The sequence below is a fragment of the Dermacentor albipictus genome, chromosome 1 (assembly GCF_038994185.2).
Source record: "Dermacentor albipictus isolate Rhodes 1998 colony chromosome 1, USDA_Dalb.pri_finalv2, whole genome shotgun sequence".
Classification (NCBI taxonomy): domain Eukaryota; kingdom Metazoa; phylum Arthropoda; class Arachnida; order Ixodida; family Ixodidae; genus Dermacentor; species Dermacentor albipictus.
Window position 1 is genome coordinate 365,294,148 of NC_091821.1, and position 19,751 is coordinate 365,313,898.

Genomic DNA, 19,751 nt, shown 5'->3' on the forward strand with positions numbered 1-19,751 from the left:
ACCAGAACTTGGTACACACACGCACAATATATGATGCGGACAAGTGCTCAGGACAAACTCCAGAACGCTTGCATCCTGATATTCATGAAAGTGAACAGTTTCCTTCCATGGCTGTTAATGAGAATAAGAAAGAAAACTTAATGGTGTTCATGGAACAAAATCGCATTGATACACTTAGAGATATAGTCATTGCTTAACACTTTCGAAATAAAATAATTATAGCTTGCTATCGACATTGAAGCAGCCTTTCGACAGCAAGAAAAGGAATGAGTTTTTTCAGCTTTAAGCATTGAGTTGCAGGAAATTCAACGAGCATAAAATTCTGCCGATAGAATCTGTTTAGGAATACGAGATAGGAATAAACACTGAGGCTTTCATTTGTACTTTATTTGGCTGAGCGATCTAGTTTGAAATGATTCCCATTAGCATGTCGTAACAATGATGAACAAATACTGGTTAAATGCATGACTAGCTTAAGAAATATGGGTGGTTGCTATAATTTACAATGAAGTAACTAGAATATATAATACCATTAATAGTAATATGATAATAATATTATATACTTCCACAAAGCAGGCTGACCGTGAGCGGCGTGCGAGGCTGACCTGAAAGGCGAAAAGGCAGAAAGGCAAGTGCGCTTGCCATGGGCCTGCATTATGGATAGCGCATATTGATATGGTCTTCTTTTTAGAAGTTCAGAGTATTGTAGAGAATTCAGAGAATTTGTAGATAGGTCATGTTGTAGATTGTCGTAGCGCAGGCAGAACGAAATGGCCATAGAAGGCAGATGAGATAAGACACAGCGCTGAACAACCAGCTGCGAACAGCGGTTTACGTGCGCCGTGTCTCATCGCATTGAACTTCAGAAACTACCGTTTCGCACTCCAAAACGAATCTTAACTTCAATAGGTTTTTAAATTGCAAAACACGCATATTATTTGCGCCTAATCAAGAAAATCTATAATATTTATAATGTAAGCGTTTTATTCATTGCATTAAAGGAAGTCTGCAGCGTGTACCCCGAAACCTAGCAGTAAGTAACCCTACGTTTCGCATCAATCGCATTGTTGAAATCGCAATCATGTGAAATTGGCCCTCTAAATATCGCATTGCGAGGCGGGCGACTGTACCGATTTTCGTCGTTCTACTCGCAGCACGTGAAACAGCCTTTAGACGGTTAAACGCGGTTACTCGATAAACAAGTACACGTGTCAATAACCCCCTATTAAAAAGCGTCGTCTCGATGATACGAACAGACACGAAAGTGAAAACAAAGCGACACATAACAAAGAAAGAACAAGAACAAATCAACAAAGAAATGAAGTTCCTAAGTTCATCAGCGGACGTAGAGAGGCATAAGATACACCACGTGGCTGACTTAGGTCATGCGTGGCGCCGCTGTGATTGCGAAATGCCTTCTTGTACGACGTCATAGTCCTGTGCGCCGATACGTCGGATGATTTTTTAAGATCCTCAATAGCGTGAAAACAATTTCTAGCCGAGTCCTCGACGGCGTAGCGGAATCTATAGGCCCAAACACGGTCACACATCTGGTCTTCCAAGTAGCGTCGCTGAAGATTGCTGGAAGATGCTGGTTCTTGATGAGCAGGCGGGTGAGCTGCCGGGCTTGTTCCACGCGCTGCAGATAGGCGGCGATGACTAGATTATCTTCGTAGGTGACGTGTGGCAGCATGGCTTCGATAGTCGTCGTCTGGTTCCTGCCGTAAAGCAACTTGAACGACGCAATCTTCGTTGTCTCTTGCACTGCCCTGTTATAAAGGAAGGTTGCGTAAGCAGGACCGCCTTCACGTCTTGTCCCCGACGTCGACGTACATTGCCAGCATGTTGGTGAGTGTCTTCTTCAGCTGCTCCGTAAGACCATTGGTCTGTTGGTGGTAGGCAGTTGTCCTCCTGTGGCTAGTTAGGCTGTATTGCAGAATGGCGTGTATCATCTCTGCTGTAAAGCCGTTCCTCTGTCGGGAATGAGGATTTCTGGGGCACCATGCCGCAGCAGGATGTTTTCGACGAACAATTTCGCCACTTCGGCTGCACTACCTTTCGACAGAGCTTGCGTTGCGGGTAAGGTAGTCGGTAGCCGCGACGAGCCACTTGTTTCCGAATGTTGAGGTTGGAAAGGGCCCCCATAAATCCATTCCTATTGGCTGAAACGGCCGGCAAGGAGACTCGATCGGCTATAGTAATCCCGCTGGCCTTATCGGTAATGTTTTGCTTCGCTGGCCATCACAGTATGTCTTTACGTAACGGGTGACGTCGGTGGTCAGGCGCGGCCAATAGTACTTCTCTTGAATTCTTCCTAGAGGACGGAGAAGTCCAAGATGCCCGGCTGTCTCATCGCCGTGCACGGCGTGCAGGACATCTGGTCGGAGTGCTGCGGGCGCCTCCAGAAGGTAGTCTACCCGGAATGGGAAGAATTTCTTTTTTACAATAATGTTGTTGTGCAAAGGAAACGTAGGCAGTACACACCGAAATACCCTAGGGACAATGTCGGACCTACCTTCTAAGTACTCCACAAGGCTTCGTAACTCCGGGTCTGTTCGTTGTTGTTCCGATGTCATCTGCAGTTATTTTTCTAAGGAAGGCGCTGCCGTCCCGTTCGCCTTGCGGTGGCACGTCAATAGGAGGCGCGTTACAGGCAGCAGGGGTCAGAATGCTTCCTCCCGGACTTATACACCATGGTGGTCTCGAATTGCGGGAGTCTGCGACTCTATCGTGCAAGGCGAACTGAACAATCTTTTTTTTTTGCCAACCAATACAAGGCCTGGTGGTCGCTTACCACATTGAAGCGCCTGCCATGTATGTAAGGCCTGAATTTCCCCGTAGCCCAAATGAGTCCAAGGCACTATTTTTCCTTAGTAGGGTAATATCCTTACGCTTTCGGCAGTGAGCGGCTAGTTTAGGCTTTTACGCTTCCAACTCCCTCCTTCCTTTGAACTAGCACGGCACGGAGGCCTACGCTATTTGAGTAGGTGTGGATTTTCGTCTCGGCGTCTTCGTCGAACAATGAAACACCGGCGGGGACTGCAGCCATCGTTTAATCTTCTCTAGAGCGTCATCGTACCATGCTTCCCACTTAGAGTCGACGTGGGGTTTCGTGAGATGAGTTAATGGTTCCGAAATGCTTGAAAAGTCTCTTAAAAAGCACATGTAATAGGCATTGCCTTTTTGTCGACAGGCCGCGGGAACATAGCGATGGCAGCTGTCTTCTGCGGGTGTAACAGACCCTAGACTTTCTCATGGCATGGCCTAGCGACAGAAGCTTTCGTAAGCGAAACGGCACTTTTCCGGCTTCAGGGTGAGTCCAGAGGACTTGATCGCCTAAGTAGTGTATGAAATCGCCTTAGGTGATCTTCGAAATTCGTGACAGAGACTACAACGTCATCTAAGTAGAGTGGAGAAGTCTTCCACTTCCATCCTGCCAAGACTTTGTCCGTCACAAGCTGGAACGTCGCAGGTCCACAGCAAAGTGCGAATGGCATCACCTTGAACTCTAAGAGACAGTCTGGCGTGGTGAACGCGGTCTTCTCTCGATCGTTTTCGTCAACTTCACTTGGCCAATAACAAGTTTTCAGTTGTACTGACCAAAAGTACTGAGCATTGCAGAGCCGGTCTAACGCGTCTTCTATCTGTAGGAGAGGATGTACGTCCTTCTACGATATTTCTCTCAAGTGGCGATAATCGACACAGAAGCGTGGTGGTTAATCTTTCTTCTTGGGTTACAACACAGGAGACGCCCACGGGCACACCCACAGGTGGATGATGTCGTCGCGCAGCATTTCCTCGACTAGTCGCCTTATGGGTTCTCGTTCTCGCCTTGACACTCGGTAAGGGCTCCTTCGGAGTGGTCTAACGGATGCTTAGGTTATCATGAGATGCTTTTCAACTGGTATTTGCCGAACCCTCGATGGCGCAGTAAAGCAGCCTATGTATAATCGGAGATGACTTTCCAGCTGTTCTCGCTTCCTCTTGGGAAGGCTTGGATTTAGGAATTATTCTCGTCGAGGTAGATGCGGCAGAATCTGAGAGGAGAAACGCGTTGACGGTTTCCACAATTTTTTCGACGTATACGATCGTCGTGCCTTTGTTGACGAGCTTGAACTCCTCGCTGAAGTTGATCAGCTCGATTTTCGCTTTTCCTTCGTGCAGACGAGCGAGCCCCCTTGCGACGCAAATTTCACGCTGGAGCAGTTGACTGTGGTCGCCCTCGATGACGTCTTCTACGTCTGCGGGTGTTTCGGTGCTGACGGAAATAACAATGCTGGAGCGAGGCGGGATGCTTCCTTGATCTTAGACTACACTTAAGGCGTGGTGACTGTGATAGCTGTCCTGTGATATGGCGTTATGTTCGGATAGCGTTCTCGACTTCGACTTTAAGTCAATGATTTCCGTGTTGGTTCAGGAAGCCCATAGCGAGAATTACGTTTCGTGAGCGCTGTTGCAGGATAACGAAGGTGGCAGGGTAGCTTCGCTCAGGAATAGTAATGCTTGCAGTGCAGACACTGGTGGGTGTTATTAGGTGTCCTTCAGTTGGCCGGATTTGAGGGACTCCGCAAGCATTATTTTTTCCACTGGGCGACAGTGGGTCCACTCATGACGGACTAGTCGGCTCCTGTGTCGCCTAACGCGGTGACTGCATGGTCGTTGAGAAGCCCGTCGAGGTCAGTGGTTCTTTGTCTTGCGCTTCAGTTTAGTCTTGGCGTCGAATCACGGCTGTGTCGTGTGGACCTGTGGCTGAAACGTCACGTCGTCAAGTCTTGTTTTGTCGGCGTATTCTTTGCTTCTAGGCTTTGCCAGGATAGCGGCGCGTCATTGCTACGTCGTCGAGATAGAGCTTGAAGCATCGGCTGCGGCGGCGGCGGATCTTCGAGATTTCGACGTGCAGCAACCGCACCTTCATCGGTTACTGCTTGTGGATTTCTGCATACGGGCACGCGGACCAACCCCAGGCTGGGCCAGGTTATGGTCGGCGCTGCGGCGAGAGGTAGCGGCCTGGTGACGGCGAACGGGACGGTCGCTCAAGGCTGCACTGAGTGGCGGCGAGGTAGTCGGTGATTTAACGAGGCCATTCACCTTGCTGGGGGCGCAGTGCACTGACGGAGAACCCTCGTAGTCCCATTTCGTTGTATGGGCCCCGGCGGTAGATGTGGCCAGCTCCTCCGCAGGGATAGCACAGCGGATCATGGTGGGTGGCACGCAAAACGTCTTTCTTACTTCGACTGCTGCGCTGGACGACGGGTGAGTGTCCTGGCGGGGGCGGTGGTGGTGGACGACGTAACCGTTGTGCTACCGGGCCATGTCGCGGGCGCAGAGGGGTGGCGTGATGGCAGGTGACAGCGGCGCCGCTAATTCCTTGTGGCCAGGGTGCGGCGGCTCAGGAACTCGCAGTGATTGTGCCAGTTGTTGGTGTTGCTTAAGCGTTATTTCGTCCAATGATCTGTCATGACATGCGCTTGTTACAAATGCCACTACCATTGGCATATAGAGTCCTCGGTTTTCTTAAACGTCGCTTGAGTAACGCACCAAAACGTCTTGACTCATTAGCCTATAAATCACATATCCGCTCCAAACTAGTATGCGTCAGCCATGTGGCCCCCGCATCAAGTATTCATCGTAGATGACCTTGAAGTGGTACAAAATCGTGGCGCCAGATTCTTTCATTCATTCACTCATGTTACTCTCACAAAGTCAATCTTACCGCCCGTAATGGGGCATGTGGATTGCGAACATTGTCTTTCCGCCAACATGCAGCAACACTTTATTCCTCTAGTTTTTCTATTCATCCATCAATAGCGCCCCATACATCAACCCACCTGCATGCCTGCCATGTCACACTGGTCGCCAACTGCAAGTTTCTCCTACGCGTGTAAGAACTGCGTGTAAAAAAGAAATAAACTTTTTTATGGGAATTTATATGTCTCGCCCGTTAACGGAAACATGAAGCATTTTGGATGTAAATAAATATGAGGTAGTGCGAGGAGTTCAAAAAGAAGTAATCGTGCCAGCGCTAACATTCGCAAATTCAACTCTGAGCTTAAGAGGAAGCTTTAGCTCGGGTGTTCCTATCTAAATACATGTAAAAGGAGAATTGGTTTTTTTCGGCAACCACTGCACCAAATTTGATGAAGTTTGTTGCATTTAAGAGAAAAAACTTACAATCTAGTGGCTGTTGGTTTCGTATTTTTGAGTTAGGTCGTCAGTGTTTTAATAAAGATTGGTGAAAATCGCAAATTTTGAAAGGACAAAACTGTCAAGCTTACCAACCTGCAACTCAACAACAAAAAATGGTAATACAATTCTGTGAATAAGATCTAATAATACATCTCAAGCGGATAAAATTGATGTTTTGCACATGAATATAAAAAAATTTAGTAATATGAAACTACAACTTTTGCAGAACCCTTGCAACCAGCGTAACAAATTCACGTAATATGTAAAAGACATACAGAATTTGTCCGCTTTAAATGATCTAATGGATGCCGTTTACAGAACCATGATATCTGTTCTTGATGCAGAGCTATGAATTTGTAAACTTCGTGCTTCTATTTTTTCAATCTTTCGAATTTTTCAAAATCTTTTAAGCGACATTCAAGCCCTAAATCGAAATTCCACTTGCAATAGTCATTAGAACTTAACTTTCTCTCTCAAATGCGACAAATTTCATTAAAATCGTTGCAGGAGTTACCTCAGAAAAACGTTTTTGCGTTTTATATGTATTTGAATAGGCCGCGTCGGAGTTGGGCCCGAGCTAAAGCTTCCTCTTAAGTTCAGACGCTTTGTCGAGGTTCAAATATAACCAAAGATTGGCGGGCCGATTGAAATCGGGGCCCACGGCAATATCACAAATTAGGCAGTGCAGGTTGACATAAGTTCGGTCCGTTTTCAAGTAAAGGAAACACAGAGCAAAATTGGTTTTGAATCTCGCCTTTCAGTCTTGGTGAGTATCTTTGGATGCCCGGACTTGGGAGCATCCACCTCGGTGGCCATGACTTCTTCTACATCGAATGTAACGAGCAGAATGGCACCGTGCTATATACTAGATTTGCTTACTTCGTTACTTCCTTCTTATTATTATGGCGCGTACCCACTACGGGGGATTGGCCCAGAAACCGGTGGTTGAACAGGCGGGGTGGGGGGAGAAAACCTCAGGGAAAAAGCATATGTGACGGAACAGTGGAAATTATACAATGAAACAAGCTAATGTTAGACTTTTTTCCTTACAGGGAAACGTGCGCTTTTTAAAAGGAGAGCAAACTAGAAGGTAACAAATGTATTCATTTGAAATAGGAATTTTGTAATTTAATAAATATTGAATCAGTAAATTAACGAAGTATTCTCTTCGTGTCACAAAGGAAGTCGCATAATTTTGCTCGCCTGCTCCCTCCGCAAAAAAATGCACGTATCCACTACAGGGGATTGGCCTTGAAGCTGGCACTTATTTCGAAGGAGGAGAAAATAACTTTATTGCGTGCCCTGCGAGTAGGAGGGGACGGCCAAAGGCCCCGCCTAGGTGACGGCCAGGAGTTCGTGCGTCCTGGCAGCATCCTCGGCCAGCTAGACGGCCCATAGTCGATCCTCGATGGCGGGGCTGAGCAGCGCGGCTGAGCAGCACTTGAGAAGGCCGTTGCTAGAGGCCGCGTTCTCGTTCTCGATCCCTCGGCATTCCCATAATATATGCTCCAGAGGGGCTCTGGATTCACATGTGTTGCATGTGTCCGTTCGATATATATCCGGATATAGGATGTTATATGGATATGATATGGATATATGATGGATATATGATATATGAGGATTCGAATACGTCCTAGTATGTAACTGCCGCCATGCGACAGACTGCTTTTTTATCAATTTTGCGTGAGGTCGCGCGAATATGCCCCTCTGTAACCTATAGTGCTTCGTGATGTCATTATATGTGGTCATTCTGTCCTCCCACTCTCACTCATTTTCACCACCGTCACGTCCGGAGGGTGCCGGGGCGTTACTTTCGACTGCGACTCGGTCCGTAAGCCCTCGAGCTGTGTCGTGTGCCCTCTCGTTGGTGCCGTCCTCCGCGACGGTGTGAGCGGGTGTCCATGTGATGTATATCTTTCTTTTGCAATCTTGACCTCCTGCAAAAAGAATGCGTAGTACCTCCGGGGAGAATCGGCCGTTAGGAAAGTTTCTTATTGCCGTCTGAGAGTCCCTGACTATCACGATTGCGTTAGTCCGAGCTACTGCGAGCGCTATGGCTACTTCTTCCGCTGTCTCGTTACTTGTGGTGCGTATAGTCGCGCACGTCTTACGCTGTTTCTCGCTATCGATTACGGCTGCCGTAAACCCCCGTCTGCGACTGTATCGACTGCATCGACTGTATCGAGACGGCTACGTGCTTCTCGCTCCCAAATTTCTTCTGTATCTGCTTCGCTCTGTTCTCTCGTCTGTCCTTATTGTGTTCTGGGTGCATGTTCTTTGGTATTTGGGCTATTACCATTGTTTCCTTCGTCTCTCTCGGGATGTCCGCCTTGACGCCGTGCTGTCTGTGGTAACCTATGTCTAGTCTCTCTAGGATGTGTCTGCCTGGTCTAGCCTTAGAAAGGCGTTCATATTGTGCCATGCATTGCGCTTCAATGGGCTCGTCTATCGTGTTGTGTAGGCCTAATTGTAGCAACTTGTCCGTACTGGCGCTGATCGGTAGCCCTATGGTTAGTTTGTATTGTCACATGGTAGTGACGTTAAAAAACACAGTAGGAACAGTGCGAAAGGCAAAACTAGCTTTTATTGGGCGAACCTGTGCCCACAAAGACAGGCTACACTTAAAACACAACGATAGCGGCGAACACAGTCAGTGATCATCGAAAATCTGAGCAGCGGGTCAAGCGCGTCGGCTTTTATAGATCAGTCGTCGAATGTTCCAGAGTAACCGCTGGGACCCGCGTGTCTTCCAAAAAGTCCTACACTATTCACGTCGCGCATACATACAATCAGATCACACAAGTTACGGCGAAAAACAGCGGATGGAACCATCGATAAAATTTCAGAAGCTTATTACATGCAGGCGCGTCCTGCGCTATGCGATAACATTTGTTAGGAGGTGAGAAGTGGTTGCTCGATAAAGATAAAGAAGTACACGGGTCATTACCCCCCTCTTAAAAAGCATCGTCCCGATGCTACAGATATAAGAGAGCGAAACACAAAAGGACACTTATTCAACAAAAGTGACAAAAGAACGAAAAGAAACAATGTCCAAAGGTCAGTTACGCGAAGTCCCAATATTCATTAACGCTGGCAGTACGGCTTGAGTCGCACAACGTGGACTATTTCAGGTCGTGAGCGGCGCCGCTGTGATAGCGAAATGCCGCCTGGCACGACCTCATTGTCCAGTGCGCCAATACATTGGATGATCTTTTACGGTCCGAAATAGCGACGCAAAAGCTTCTCGCTCAGTCCTCGTCAGCGTATAGGGGTCCAAACCCAAACACGGTCGCCGGGCTGGTACTCGACAAAACGTCGTCGCAATATGCAGTGTCGGCTGTCGGTACGCTGCTGGTTCTTGATCCGTAGGCGGGCGAGCTGTCGGTCTTCTTCGGTGCGCTGGAGATAGATCGCGACGTCAAGATTCTCTTCGTCGGTGACGTGCGGCAGCATGACGTCGAGCGTCGTCGTCGGGTTCCTGCCGTAAACTAGCTTAAATGGCGTGATCTGTGTTGCTTCTTGCACCGCCCTGTTGTAAGCAAAGGTCACGTACGGCAGGACCGCGTCCCACGTCTTGTGCTCGACGTCGACGTACATTGCATGTCGGCGAGGTTCTTGTTCAGGCGCTACGTGACACCATTTATCTGCGGGTGGTAGGCAGTTCTCCTCCTGTGGTTTGTATGGCTGTACTGCAAAATGGCTTGGGTGAGCTCTGCTGTAAATGCTGTTCCTCTGTCGGTGATGAGGACTTTAGGGGCATCATGTCGCAGCAGAATGTTCTCAACGAAAAATTTCGCCACTTCGGCTGCGCTGCCTTGCGGTAGAGCTTCAGTTTCAGCGAAGCGGGTGAGATAGTCTGTCGCCTTGACGATCCACTTATTTCCGGATGTTGATGCCGGAAACGGTCCCGACAAATCCATCCCGATATGCTGAAATGGTCGGCAAGGAGGTTTGATCGGCTGTAGTAATCCTGCTGGTCTTGTCCGTGGTGTCTTGCGTCGCTGACAGTATCGGCATGTCTTGACGTCGCCCGATACTAAATGCGTCGGCCTGCGGCGTTGGCCACTTGAACTCGACATTAGAATTGGTTAGATGCGTTAGCGGCTCAGCGATGCGCGAAAAGTCCTTGACAAAGCGCCTGTACTAGGCACACATGCCAAGGAATCTACGCACTGCCTTCTTGTCAATGGGCTGTGGGAACTTTGCGATGGCAGCTGTTTTCTGCGGGTCGGGGAGAACTCCGGATTTACTGATGACGTGGCCTAGGAACAGAAGCTCATCGTAAGCGAAGCGGCACTTTTTTCGCTTCAGAGTGAGCCCTGATGATTTGATGGCCTCTAGTACTGTCGCAAGCCACCTAAGGTGATCGTCGAAATTTCCAGCGAAGACGACGACGTCATCCAAGTAAACAAGACAGGTCTGCCACTCCAATCCTGCTAACACCGCGTCCATGACGCGCTGGAACGTTGCAGGCGCCGAGCACAGTCTGAATGACCTGACCTTGAACTCGTAGAGGCCAGGCCGTCTGGCGTGATGAAGGCAGTCTTTTCGCGATCTCTCTCGTCGACTTCTATTTGCCAGTAGCCAGACTCGAGGTCCATCGACGATAAGAATTTTGCTTTGCAGAGCCGATCCAATGCGTCTATCCGTGGAAGGGGGTATACGTCTTTCTTCGTGATCCTGTTCAGTCGACGATAATCGACGCAGAAACGTAGGGTTCCGTCCTTTTTCTTCACCAGGACAACGGGAGATGCCCACAGGCTTTTCGACGGCTGGATGATGTCGTCGCGGAGCATTTCGTCGACTTGTTGCCTAATAGCTTCACGTTCTCGCGTCGAAACTCGGTAAGGGCTCTGGCGGAGTGGTTGGGCGCATTCTTCGGTTATTATGCGATGGTGTGCAATTGGTGTTTGTCGAATCCTCAATGACGTCGAAAAGCAGTCCTTGTATTGTAGGAGAAGACTTCTGAGCTGTTGGTGCTTGCTCATGGGGAGACTGGGATTGACGTCGAAGTCTGGTTCGGGAACTATGGTCGTCGGGGTAGATGCGGCAGAACCGGAGAGAACAAACGGATTACTGGTTTCCAGAATTTCCTCGATGTACGCGATCGTAGTGTCCTTGTTGATGTGTTTCAACTCCTGGCTGAAATTTGTCAGCAACACTTTAGTTTTTCCTTCGTGCAGTCAAGCGATCCCTCTTTCGACGCGAATTTCCCGGTCTAGCAGTAGACGTTGGTCACCTTCGATGACGCCTTCTACTCGGCACGTATGTTTTGGTGCCGACGGAAATGACAATGCTGGAGCGAGGCGGGAGGCTGGCTTGACTTTCGAGCAAGCTTAAGGCATGGTGACTACGAGAGCTCTCCGGCGGTATCGCTCGGGCTTCCGACAGCGTTACCGACTTCGACTTAAGGTCGATGATGGCACGTGTTGGTTCAGGAAGTACATGCCGAGAATGACGTCTCGTGAACACTGTTGGAGGATAACGAAAGTGGCAGGGTAAGTCCCCTCATGAACGGTAATTCTTGCCGTGCAGATTCCAGTCGGCGTAATGAGGTGTCCTCCAGCGGTCCGAATTTGAGGGCGCTCCCATGCAGTCTTTAACTGGGCGGCGATGTGTCCACTCATGACGGAGTAACCGGCCCCTGTGTCGACTAAAGTGGTGACTGCGTGGCTGTCAAGAAGCACGTCGAGGTCGGTTGTTCTTTGTCTTGCGTTACAGTTAGGTCTTGGCGTTGGATCACGGCTGTGTCGCGTTGACCTGTGGCTGGTATGGGACGTCGTCAGGTTGTCTTTCGTCGTCGTATTCTTTGCTTCCACATTTTGTCGGGACGGCGGCGTGTCGTTATGGCGTCGAGGTAGTTTCTTCGGCGTCTTCGTCGGTGGCGGAGCATCTTCGTAAGTTCGACGAACAGCAACCGCACCTCCATCGGTTGCTGCTTTTAGTTTTCCGGATATGGCCTCGCTGACCGGCCCCGGGCTGGGCCAGTGTACGGACGGTGCTGCGGCGACAGGTAGTGGCCTGGTGACGGTGAACGGGACGATCGTCGAGGGCTCCACTGAGTAGCGGTGAGGTAGTCGGCGATGTCACGAGGGCGTTCGCCTTTCCTCGGGCGCTGTGCGTTGACGGCGAAGCCTCGCAATCCCAGGTCGCGGTATGGGCATCGGAGTACACATAGCCGGCTTCGCCGCAGTGGTAGCAGAAGGGGCGGTGGTCGGGGGTGCGCCAAATGTCCGTCTTCCTCACGTAGGTGCGCTGGGCGATGGGTGACCGTGCTGGCGGCGGCGGTGGCGGACGACGGAATTGCGGCGCTACAGAGCCCAGGCGTGGTCGCTGAGGGAGACCTTGACGACGTGCGACGGCGGCGTAGGTCAGTTCTTCTCGCTGGGCTGGGAATGCGGTAATTGAGGTTGCACCTCAGGAACTCCCAGCGATCGCTGAACCTCATCTTTCACGGTGTCAGCGATCGAAGCTACTTGAGGCTGCGACGAAGGCAAGACCTTGCGCAGTTCTTCACGCACAATAGCCCTGATGGTCTCTTGGCGATCAATGGAGCCCAGCGCTTGGATGGCGCACTGAGACGTGAGCACTTGGCGATTATGTTGCCTAGTGCGCATTTCTAAAGTTTCTCGATCGTCGTAGCCTCTGTCACGAACTCAGCTACGGTCTTCGGTGGGTTTCGGATTAGTGCGGCGAAAAGTTCTTGCTTTACGCCTCGCATCGAGAAACTTCTCTTCGGAAATTTCCGGGTCGGCGTGCCGGAAAAGACGGGTAATCTCTTCGGTGAAGATTGCGATGGTCTCATTGGGTAGTGCCTCGGGATTCCAGCAGAATTTCGGCCCTTTCTTTTTGGGCAACGCTCGTGAATGTCCTCAGAAAGTTACTGCGGAACAGGTCCCATGTTGCAAGGGTGGACTCCCGGTTCTCGAACCAAGTCCTTGCGGCATCTTCTACGGAGAAGTACACATGTCGTAGCTTATCCTCAGATGTCCAGTTGTTAAAGGTCGAGATCCTTTCAAAGGTTTCGAGCCAGGTTTCCGGATCCTCCAACGTAGCTCCACGGAAGGTAGGGAGCTCTCTGGGTTGTTGAAGTACGACGGGTGACACTGGGGCTGAAATTGTGATTATCTTGGCCACAATCGTTTTGGTCTTCTCAGGTAGAAGTCCGTGCTCCGGGGGCAGCTGTTGTAGACGACGGCTTGCTCGATGGTCCGGGACTACCCTGGTGCTCTCTTTGCGGTCCGGGCTTGGATCACGGCGTGTCTGGGGCGTCCGGTACATGGACGAAAAGCACTTCCACCAGATGTCACGTTGTAGTGACGGTAAAGAACACAGTAGCAATATTGTGAAAGACAAAACTAGTTTTTACTGGGCGAACCTGTGCCCACAAAGACAGGGTACACTTAAAGCACAACGATAGTGGCGAACACAGTCGGTGATCGTCGAAAATCTGATCAGCGGGTCAAGCGCGTCGGCTTTTATAGATCAGCCATCGAATGTTCTAGAGTAACCGCTGGGACCCGCGTGTCTTCCACAAAGTTCTACACTATTCGCATCGCGCATACATGCAATGAGATTACACAAGTTGCGGGGAAAGACAGCGGATGGAACCATCGATAACATTCCAGAAACTTCTTTTACATGCAGGCGCATCCTGCGCTGTGCGATAACATTTGTTAGGTTGTGAGAAGTGGTCGCCCGATAAAGATAAAGAAGTACACGTGTCAGTATATTTCCCGAATGAGGCATTCTAGTTTGATCTTTTCCGCAACCTACCATTTCAAGTACGGCGCTACGTATACTATGCTACTTATTACGAAGGTCTGTATTAACCTGATCGTGTTTTCCTCTCTGATCCCGCTATCTTTGTTTGCTACCCTTCGGATTAGCCTCATGATTTACGCTACAGTTCCCTCAGTCTTCTAAGCATTTCTCCGTTGTTGCTCTTGGGTTCGATGAGGAGCCCCAATACCCTGATCCTGTCGACCTTGGGTATGGGTTTCCCATCGGTCGTCTTTAACCGTATCTCCTCTCTATGGGTGAGATCTTGCCTGTAGTTGCCTGGTTTGTGACCTCTGCGAGTCGGTCTGTACAGCAACAGCTCCGATATCTCTGCCGAGCAGGTTAGCCCTGTCCCCTCTAGATATCAATCAATTGTTTCGACCGCTGTTGCAAGCGTTTTTTCTATTTGCCCATCACCTCCGTTTCTCACCCATAGGGGGACATCGTCAGCGTATAAGTTATGATTGAGTCCCTCAATTTCTTGTATCTTTGCTGGCAGCCTGATTAGCGTCAGATTGAATATTATCGGTGATAAGACCGAGCCGTGAGGCGAACCTGCGCTGCCTATATCTCGATCTCTTCCGAAACTAGGTCCGCTATCGTGATCTTTGCCTTTCTGCCCATTAGGAAATTGCGCATGTAATCGTACGTTCGTTTTACCAGTCCCAGTTCTCCTCTATCTAGTATCGTTGCAGGTGTTACGTTATCGAAAGCCTTTTTGAGGTCCAACCCAAGAATTGCTTTTGTCGATCTGCCCAAATCTTTTATGTTCTGTTTCAATCGTAACAGAGCGTCCTGTGCTGAGAGATTTCTCCTGACTCCTATCATCGTGTGTGGGAGAGCGTCGCAGTCCTCGAGGTAGGTGGTTACCCTCGCTAGGACCCCGTGCTCCATGAGTTCCCCAGGCAAGAAGTGAGAGATATGGGTCTCAAGTTCTCAATCTGCAGTTGCTTGCCCGGTTTAGGTATAACACGATTTGTGCCGTCTTCCATTGCTGCGGACTCTGCCCTGCCTCCGAGCATTCGTTAATATATTCTGTTAACTTAGTCATAGGCTTATCGTTCAAGTTCCTTAGCGTTTTATTCGTTATCCCTTCATGTCCGGATGCCGACTTGGTATTAAGTTACTGTAGGGCTGCCCTGACCTCTGACTTGCCGATTTTGTTGTCTAAATCGTCATTTACCTGCCCTGTGTGGTCGGGAGTATGACAAGCATCGCTTGCGAGATGTATCTTTTCTCGATTATTTTGAGGAAGTCCTGCTCTTTCCCTGGGTACGCTTGCATTAGCCGATTTATATTTTGCCTACCTGCAGTCAGATATTTACTGTAACTTGTCCGCTAAGAAAGGGGCAAAATAAATGCGTATGTAAAGAAAGTTTATCGCATGGTTCTTCTGACGTTACTGGCACTCTTGAATGATTTAGGCATTACTTTCCGCCAACGGTGTGATTATTGGCGCACCTCCAATTTGGTTAAGTTCAAAACTTTAGTTCGGGCGTTTTACTTCCGAAAACCACAAAATGATTATCAGGCACACCGCATTAAGGGTCTCCAGACAAATATTGACCACCTGGGGTTTGTTAACGTGCAGCCAATGCGTGATAGATGGGAGTGTTTGCATTTCGCCCCCATCGAAATGCGGCCTCCGCTGCCGGAAGTTCACCCCGGGAACGACAGAAGTCGCCGCGAGTCCTATGCTGTATGTGCGAATGAAACTTGCGAGGGTCACCCGACGATCACGGATCAAGCTTGCGCCGCAAGGCAGGAAAGCGGGCGGGAGGAAGCACGCCGTCTTCCGTCGCGTGCTAACCACCGGGAGAATGGGGGAGAGGGAGTCACAGGGGGAGTTCTACTCCGGCGGCTGGTGCGTACGGCGAGGCCATGCGGGCCCCGTATCTTCAGAGCAATCTGCGATGTTGAAAAAGTGCGTCCAGTGCTGGTAGCTTCGTATGCGCTGTGCTTTCGACGCTTAGTGGCAGCATGAAGGTCAATTCGTGTGCTGCTGTCGCGCTTCTACTCTACCGCGTTTTGATGGCGAGTTTCCGCGGTCATCGAGTGAGATCTGCTCATGTTTACCGGTGTGGACGTGACACCGTGCTTGTTTAGTTAGTAAGCGAGCGTTTACAAGTTTACACGAGTGAAAAATCTGCTATCCTTGCTTCGTATAGCTGTTTACTAGTTAGCTATCGCAATCGACGCTTTACTTTACGCACGGAAATGCGACATTTTTTTAGAAAAACGTACCCTTCAAACGAGGTGTGTTTCGTATCTGATGGCTTTGAAGTACTGGGGCATAAGATGCAAGTCCAAAGGTAAACCGCATGGGTCGGCTACGGCAACTCCTTACACTTGTGGCACTCTTGAAACCTTTGCGATCGAGTGGCCTATTAGAGAGACTATACTTGTCACAGATGTTCCCAAACTCCTCTGTATTTTTCTTGGCTCTGCTTTCTCTACGCTGTCCGTCCCGCCTTTCATTTCCCCTCACCCTTCTCCTAGTGCAGGATAGCAAACCAGAATCTCTTCGGGTTAACGTTCCTGCCTTTCCTAGCCTGTTTATCTCTCACTCTTTCTTCTTCCGCACACTTTCATCCCTGCAAGCCCCGGCTAGCGTGTACATGGAAAAATGAATAAATCTTGTTTTATTCACATGCTTACTAAACGTTTACATTCTCTCCTTTTCATTCCGGTTAGTCAGCTGCAGCGACAGCGTAAAAAATTACCGTTGTCATCTGTTGGATTGGCATAAAGTCTGGTCAAGAGGACCGACTTCGAAGGCGTTCATGGTGACAGTGCTTAGTAGTTGTTGAGTATGATGCCGTCTGCAGCCACGGCATCCAGGTTTGACGCGGGGATCGGAGAGGACTCGTGAAAGTTCAAGCCGTCCCATCACTACGATCATCACGAATGTCAACTTCGAGTAAGAATATGACCGTTGCTCGTATTCTCAGGCATGCAAAGTATCCTTTGCTATCTATACCCCCTCATTTGGTGTACCTTAGAGTATATAATTTACGGCGCAACATATACAGCAGCGAGGTCTTAGAAAGTAACTTTGAGTGCAGAAAAACATGACCGCGCGGTAACTCGTTTTTTTTTTCATGGAGCAAAAGAAACGTTGTGCTCGTCCACGCACTCAATCATCTGTTTGCACTCGGTTCTGACTAATGGATGACTCGCCCATGGGTGTGAGACCCCCAGAAGATTGCTCCTCTACAAATCGCCGCAGATGATTAATCCCCTCAGAGGATTGGCCCTCCTAGCATTCCTCGAAATTGCAGGATTGCTCCACGTAGCAGATTTTGAAGGCGAAATTGCAGGTTCGAAGTCAACTATTAAATTTTATCATTGGCATGATAAAAAGATGATGATTATTAACAGGAAGCAACTGTGGCAAGTCTGATGCTAGAAAGTACGTATTGCAAATATCGCTTTGAAATGAGCACTTAATTTGACAGCCGCGTGCATCAATACAATGTATGTGTAACAATATCTCACAGCATTTTAAACTTCACTATGGCACCTTTATTCAATCAGCAGAGCAAATATAAGTTGTTTAATATCTGGCCGGTAACGGACGCCCTAGGCACTTTTTCATGTACAGCACTTCTGTCATTGTAATCTTCTAACAATGCCAGAAGTTATAGGTTAAACGACAACGTTGCTTGAGCAAGCTAAATATTGGAGTCCTGCTCGGGGCATTAGAACCCACCCTGCTAGCTCCTAGATAAATACCAGTACTGTTGGAAGTTCTAATGCTGGTCGCTGTAGCACTCGACTTGTGCGCTCCTTCTTCGTCCCAGTCTATTCAAGCACTTTACACTTGTTACGATGTCATACCGTCAAGGCCGAACGTCAACCCTTGTCTGATCGCTCTCGTCGAGAACTACACAGTTCAGGGCCAAGGATGAATAGCCATTGCATAGAGGCAACATTTTTCTCAGGCTTATCGGAGTAGCTTTTTTTTGCAGATGCTTAGTGTACGTTCCCACTGAATCTCGCAGAGCATGTCCTTTAGCCGGCTCCGCATATGATACCAACGTAGTGTGTTCAGCTAATCAAGCCCAATAATTTCTATCCGCCGTGGTTGCTAAGGGGCTTTGGTGTTGCCATGCTAAGCACGAGGTCGCGGGATGAAATTCCGGCCTTGGCGGCTATGTTTCGATGGGGGTGAAATGTGAAAACACTCGTGTGATTAGATTTAGGTGGACGTTAAAAAACACCAGTTGATCGAAATTTCTAAAGTCCCCTACCACAATGTGCCTCATAATAAGATCGTGCCTTTGGCACGTCAAACACCACTATTTATTTATTTTCACATTTAATTTCCTACTTGTCGTGCGCGCAGACCTCTATTGCCATATTTCCCTCTATCGACATCAGTTTCAAACTATTTCTTTCTTTCTCACCACCACTATGCTATCCTGTTCTGCTTTTGAGTATTGAGCGACTTAGCATAGTCAAGTGCCGAACTTCTAGCTGAAAAGCAGAAGGAAAATGTAAGTGCCTGCGAAGCTGTAAACAAACACAAAGTTCGAATTCTGAAACTAGGTAGAGTGAAGCCAGAGCGCGTGACATAAGCGGAGATTTGAAATAAAGCAGTGAATGTACTGATGAGTCCCTGAGACGCCTTTGCGAAAAATGGTGTGCTGAAGAGGGAGCTCACTCTACGTTGGTGTCACAGGCGTTGGCATTTAAAATATTTCAACAAATTTCAATAAAGACAGCAGTCGACATGTTGTCCTCTTTTTTTACACATGTGGCATTGGCTGCTATCAGCGTTATGCTTATTAGCTTCAATAATCGAAGGCTAACTGCAAGCAAAGCAGTAAACTTCTGCAAGTTGATTGTGTTACGTAAGCACAGGCAGGCAGCGCACGTTCCATCCCGGAAACTCGGACACGAGCCAGTCGACGTGATGTTCCACCTCAACAATGACAAGTTCCCACACGTCGTATAAGTCATACCCTATGTGGACATATGCGAGACTGATAACTTCGAGACAGGACTTCAACAGCCCGGGAATGCCGTCAATTAACGCTTCACGTCGAATGCTCTGGCCGAGCCCTGCGGAACTACGTCACACATCATCAAGTGAGCAGAAGCACATTTGATTGCCAACGATGGTTTATTTCTCCGCCTATATTTCGAGTCAAGTACATGAATCCTTCTGCCTACAATCGTCATAGATTTTATGTAAGTTTTCGCTCATTCACTGTTGCAATCCCAGTTTCTGATGACTAAAGCGTTCCCGTGTCCCAACAAGGCGATACTCATTGGTACGGCCAGCATGCATGCAACCCGAAAAATACCTGTCAAGTGTTGGAGAGCTACGACTGATAAAGCTAATGATAATCCTTAGTTTTCTATGCGGCTATAGCAGCTCCCCTTTAGCATTCGGTTTGCAAGCCTATTTGGTAGTAATACATAATAATACACTTACTCTATCTTCTTTCAGGTATCCTAGAATTCAAAAGCGTTGTCAACCTTTAGAACGAAGCTTTCTTTGCAACCCTCCCGTACTTTATTGACAGTGGCTACCACTGTTGTCTGACGGAATAGCTCCTACCTAATAGATGGAATTATGTTTCCGATTGTGGCATCAAGCATCGGTCACCCAGCGCAGCAGCCCGACGTTCTAACCATTAGACTACAATACTACGCATACTCTTATCGTGCCGCCACCAACTGGCTCTTTAACATGACCGCTGCGTTTGTCACATTGCGTAGCATGAGTGCGCGAGCGCACAGGCGCGTGCGCCAGCTTTCTTTAGGCAGAAGAC

General features: G+C 48.8%; 1 protein-coding gene across 3 annotated transcripts in view; it reads right to left on the bottom strand.

Annotated features, from left to right (window-relative positions):
• LOC135906981 (arylsulfatase B-like) overlaps positions 1-7,068 on the bottom strand; it is a 33,169-nt gene extending 26,101 nt beyond the window's left edge. Inside the window, exons 1-2 of one of the 3 annotated variants that reach the window (XM_070531855.1) lie at positions 6,941-7,061; positions 5,829-5,888 (exon numbers count right to left, since the gene is read on the bottom strand). In XM_070531855.1, coding sequence (XP_070387956.1) covers positions 5,829-5,888; positions 6,941-7,002 — 122 coding nt within the window. In that variant the 5' untranslated portion in view covers positions 7,003-7,061. Of the gene's footprint in view, positions 1-5,828; positions 5,889-6,940 lie in introns of all 3 variants that reach the window. The other 2 variants (XM_065438629.1, XM_070531856.1) reach the window with 2 other exon arrangements.
• Between the last annotated feature and the right edge of the window lie 12,683 nt (positions 7,069-19,751).